We start from the raw sequence: 4092 nt of genomic DNA, 5'->3' as shown, positions 1-4092 counted from the left end.
TATAAGATAAGGTGACCAATTTATATTTTAAAATAATAATCACTTTTTCTTTAAATCACTATTATTAATTTTTTTTAAACTTTTTTAACACATGTATTTAGAATTATTACAAACGTTTATAATTAATTACATCTTGTTGCATAGACGATCCGCTTAGTCTTTTACACTCGCCTTGACCGTCTGTACAAAAAGACAGTAAGAAAGCGTCTCTCCAAAGGACAATAAGAACGCGTCTATCTGCGTGACTAAAACCTAAGCTCCTTATATTTAATGTTGTGTGTGTGTGTGTGTGTGTGTGTATGTCTACGTGTGTATGTAATATATTTTCGTTACATTTTATTCTATTCAATAATTTATCCTTATTCTTAATGGCTAAAAATTCTTATAATTATTTTTAATACATTAAATTTTAAAAATATATGATTGCTTAGGCGAGTAGCATTACACTGTTATGCTATTATAGAACTTGTTTTTGCTTAGCAGAAAACATTCCAAAATCTATCTATTTCTTTTGTCGAAGAATGGCATATCGTATAATGGTTTTTTATTTCCGTTAAACATAATTCATCTGAGTATTCAAAAGTGTATTAAGACGATCGAATAGGAAGAATCATTAATAGGATACTTATCAAATAATATATAGCAGGTAATCATGAAAGTGCGAAAGTAAAATGCAAGGTTAACATTTTGCTGAAACAAAACAAAAATGTTGTGATCACTATGAAAACGGATTGATAGAAGATTGCTTAAGATACACTAGCCAATACTTTTCGGTCAATATGAACGTAATTAACTTCATTTACCTAAATTTTTAACCGTATTTATACTGGACACGATTTTAATTACGTTCAGCTGACAACCTACGACGATCGACGGTAACATTGCAGACGCCCAGTCCATTGTCCGCGGGACAGTCACCGTAACGTGGTTTCAAAGGTACAAACCCGTACAACAATTATCGACCAACACGGCTAAATAGTTGTTCGTAGCTGCTAAAAAATAATGCACATTGGACGTCGTGTTGTTCGTCGAACCGTGATGGAATTATATTTACGATAAAAATCCGCAACAGCAACGACGACGACGACAAAAATATCCAATGCGACATACGGAAAAGAATCGTTTGTGATTCGTTCGTGTCCGGGAAAAAAGGCGCGCTCGGATTTGACCGTTACGGTACGTCTCAACAACATCGCACGTGTACCCACCATACAGTTGCGCAATAGGTGCGGCACGTGTAACGGTCGTGCGCGTGTGAGATCGGAAGACGCGGATTAAAGAAAAAAAAAATTAGAACAAATGAAATTCGTCTCCGATGACTTTCAACTCCAACCTTACAAGCATCGTGTGCAAAACAGTATTGTTCGTACAACGCGGTATTGTGTTGTTTATCCGATCCGGTTCCGGTAAAATCGGCGGGACACAACCAACAACCCCCCACGCCCGACTCGGGAACACGACAACACGACCGACGGAATATAAAAACGGCGTGCGCGCGGTGTTCTCGCACGTCATTCGCACTCGCGTTAGTTTACACTTTCGCTGATCGATTCGCGCGCGTACCGCAAAACCGAACCACCGGCGCGCGAGCACACGTTACACGTCACACCGAGCTGCGATCCGATCGACGGAGAACGCGCGTGATCGACGTTCGAAGATCCGTAATCCACCGAGGACCTCGCAGAATTGTGTCGCCGTTGTAGTCCACAGGTAACGGAATAAAGGAAAATCGAATATCGAACCCCTTTCCGGGCTCGCCGAGAGTTTTACAGAATTCATCCCCGCAGTATATAGCCAAACGGCCGTCGTTAAAACGAGTGAGTTTCGTTTATTGTTTTTGTTTTTCTCTCTTACGCGTTCGCATTCCGTGTCCGTTTCTGCATTTACTTGTGCACCGTAAACCCCAGTCCGTTGTCATGCTTGACCGATACGTCGTTTCAAATTCTGAAAATTTGTTATGCCCCTTTGAAAAGTTTCACCCCGATGCGAAATCAATTTTTGTTTTTCTAACGGAAACGTAATTTTTTTCTCTATAAACAATTGAATCGGTACTTTCGGAATTAAATAGATTTTAGAACATTTATGTTTTTGGTGCAGGGAACGAGAAAACGATAAAACCTATCCATGACCGGTATTTATTGATACTATTGTTACTTAGACATTTAATAATGTTTATTGTTAGCGTAATCTTGAAACTGTTACGATGAAAGAAAATGAATAATTTTCTAACCGTTTAATATTTTACATACGCAATTTAAAATTTTAATGATTCCAAAAGTATTGATTTACATTTTATAATAAAAAAAATAAGACGATTATTCTTAGTTTTCGTTTGATCTTCACCATGTTTCTCGAATGTATATGATTCTAAAATGAATGTATAACATTCACAATTAAGTAAATAACGTAACTTCCGATATTTCATCATAATTATATTTCTCCCTTCGCCCTCCCCTCTCCCCCAGAAATCCTTCTCCCGGTCGAGAAACACTGTTAACTCTAATCCTGTGAATTTTCGGAGAGAATCGTCCCGTACACTACCACTTGCTGATGATGTAAACTATTTATAAATATCAATGTCGGATTCAGGTTTCATCACAATGTCTGTCGTCAAAGGCTGCGTCATTGTCCTTTTCTTGGGCCTGCTGTGCCTGGTCGGCGAGACGATGTCGTCCGTCTGCTGTTCATTGCCCACCACGGTCCCGGTTCCGTGCAACCATTCTAACACTATCCTACTACCGTCGTTGGTCGAGGAGGACCCTCAAAGCTCTGAAATTGCAAGCAACCATCCGATGGAGCCCATTGACTTGGACGACCAGTCGAGCGTAGAGGACGGTATCAGTGACCCACAGGCCAACCAAGACGAAGGGACTTCGGGCCGCATGTGTTACGAGTACTACTGCGGTACGGTGCAGGTCGAGGCCGCTGACACGTATTGTTCCTATGAGCCGTGCGACTCCACGGGCTGCCACTGCGCCGCCGACTGCATTGACGGATCGTACAGAACGCCCAAGTGGATACGGTGAACGCCGAAAAACCCACATAAGTACATAATCATATCGTCCAGAGCTATGTTTAAGAATTTACCGCCCCAGGGGCAACCAAAACAATGCAAAACGAGATACGTTAGGATTAATGTGTTGAAAGTTTAATGAATATTAGTTGAACTAACTGCATTATATTTAACGAATCCTCGATGTTCTATCTTATGTATGTATTTTATTTTTTTTATATTTTTTTTCCTCTTTTAATAGTTTAGTTCTTTACGTTGTATAGTATTATTGTATTACTATTATAACAATTGTACTCGTTTTTTATATAAATAAATAAATGTTTAAAAAAATTCCACTATCCTCGTAAAACCGACTGCTCGTGGCAATACCTCTTTTCCCATAATACGATCTTGATATTACCTAATTTCTAGTATGTCTGTCGCACAATTTCGGTTACAGATATGGTAATACCGTCACCGTCTCCTGCACCCTTTAAACATAATAGTATTATTTTTAACATGCACATATTTTGTACTTAATGATTTGTAGGCCTGTCGGCGTATGTTGATTGTATCTTGGTAATAATATGTCTTAAAAATATTAGAACGAGTACAATACACTAGCCTACAATAATATGAAGACCTTACAACGAACAGGTCATTCCGTACATTACATGTATTCTTAGTATTTGTATTATCTTATACCATAATAGTGGTCGATGCAGGGACAAATATTAAGACAATATATGATAAAACTACAATACCACAGCAATGATATTGTTTAAAACTATTAATTAATAAACGCTGCAGGTCGATTGAATATTTTTTAATCTGTAAACACATTCCAAAAACATAGCGAAACTCAAACACACGAATACTAACATTGTGTACGTGTATTGTACTTTTTTTTGAAACGTTTGAAAACGTATCAGTTAAGTTATTGGTTATTTAAGGATATTATTTATTTTGAGACAGTTGCAAGTTTACAATGAAAGTATAATTACACATAAGTTTGAATACACGTGGAGGGTGAAGCTTCAATTCTACACTTAGAATGAACTTTTATCAGTGATTAAACCGTTTAGAACTTGTTATCATTG

At 37.9% G+C, this 4092-nt stretch overlaps 1 protein-coding gene across 2 annotated transcripts; it reads left to right on the top strand.

The window, feature by feature from the left end:
* The first annotated feature begins 1495 nt into the window (after window positions 1–1495).
* On the top strand, window positions 1496–3209 carry LOC112692330. 2 transcript variants are annotated; one of them, XM_025566964.1, is made up of 2 exons: window positions 1496–1710; window positions 2590–3209. In XM_025566964.1, exon 2 carries the CDS (start codon window positions 2601–2603, stop codon window positions 3024–3026), a length of 426 nt encoding a protein of 141 aa, XP_025422749.1. In that variant the 5' UTR covers window positions 1496–1710; window positions 2590–2600; the 3' UTR covers window positions 3027–3209. The 2 variants fall into 2 exon arrangements, with proteins under 2 accessions (XP_025422749.1, XP_025422748.1); XM_025566963.1 differs by having other exon boundaries at window positions 1496–1817.
* Window positions 3210–4092: the final 883 nt, after the last annotated feature.

Source organism: Sipha flava, unplaced genomic scaffold (genome assembly GCF_003268045.1).
Source record: "Sipha flava isolate LNK unplaced genomic scaffold, YSA_version1 73_pilon_pilon, whole genome shotgun sequence".
Taxonomy (NCBI): domain Eukaryota; kingdom Metazoa; phylum Arthropoda; class Insecta; order Hemiptera; family Aphididae; genus Sipha; species Sipha flava.
Note: the sequence above shows the minus strand (reverse complement) of the source record. Positions and strands in the feature narration are given on the sequence as shown.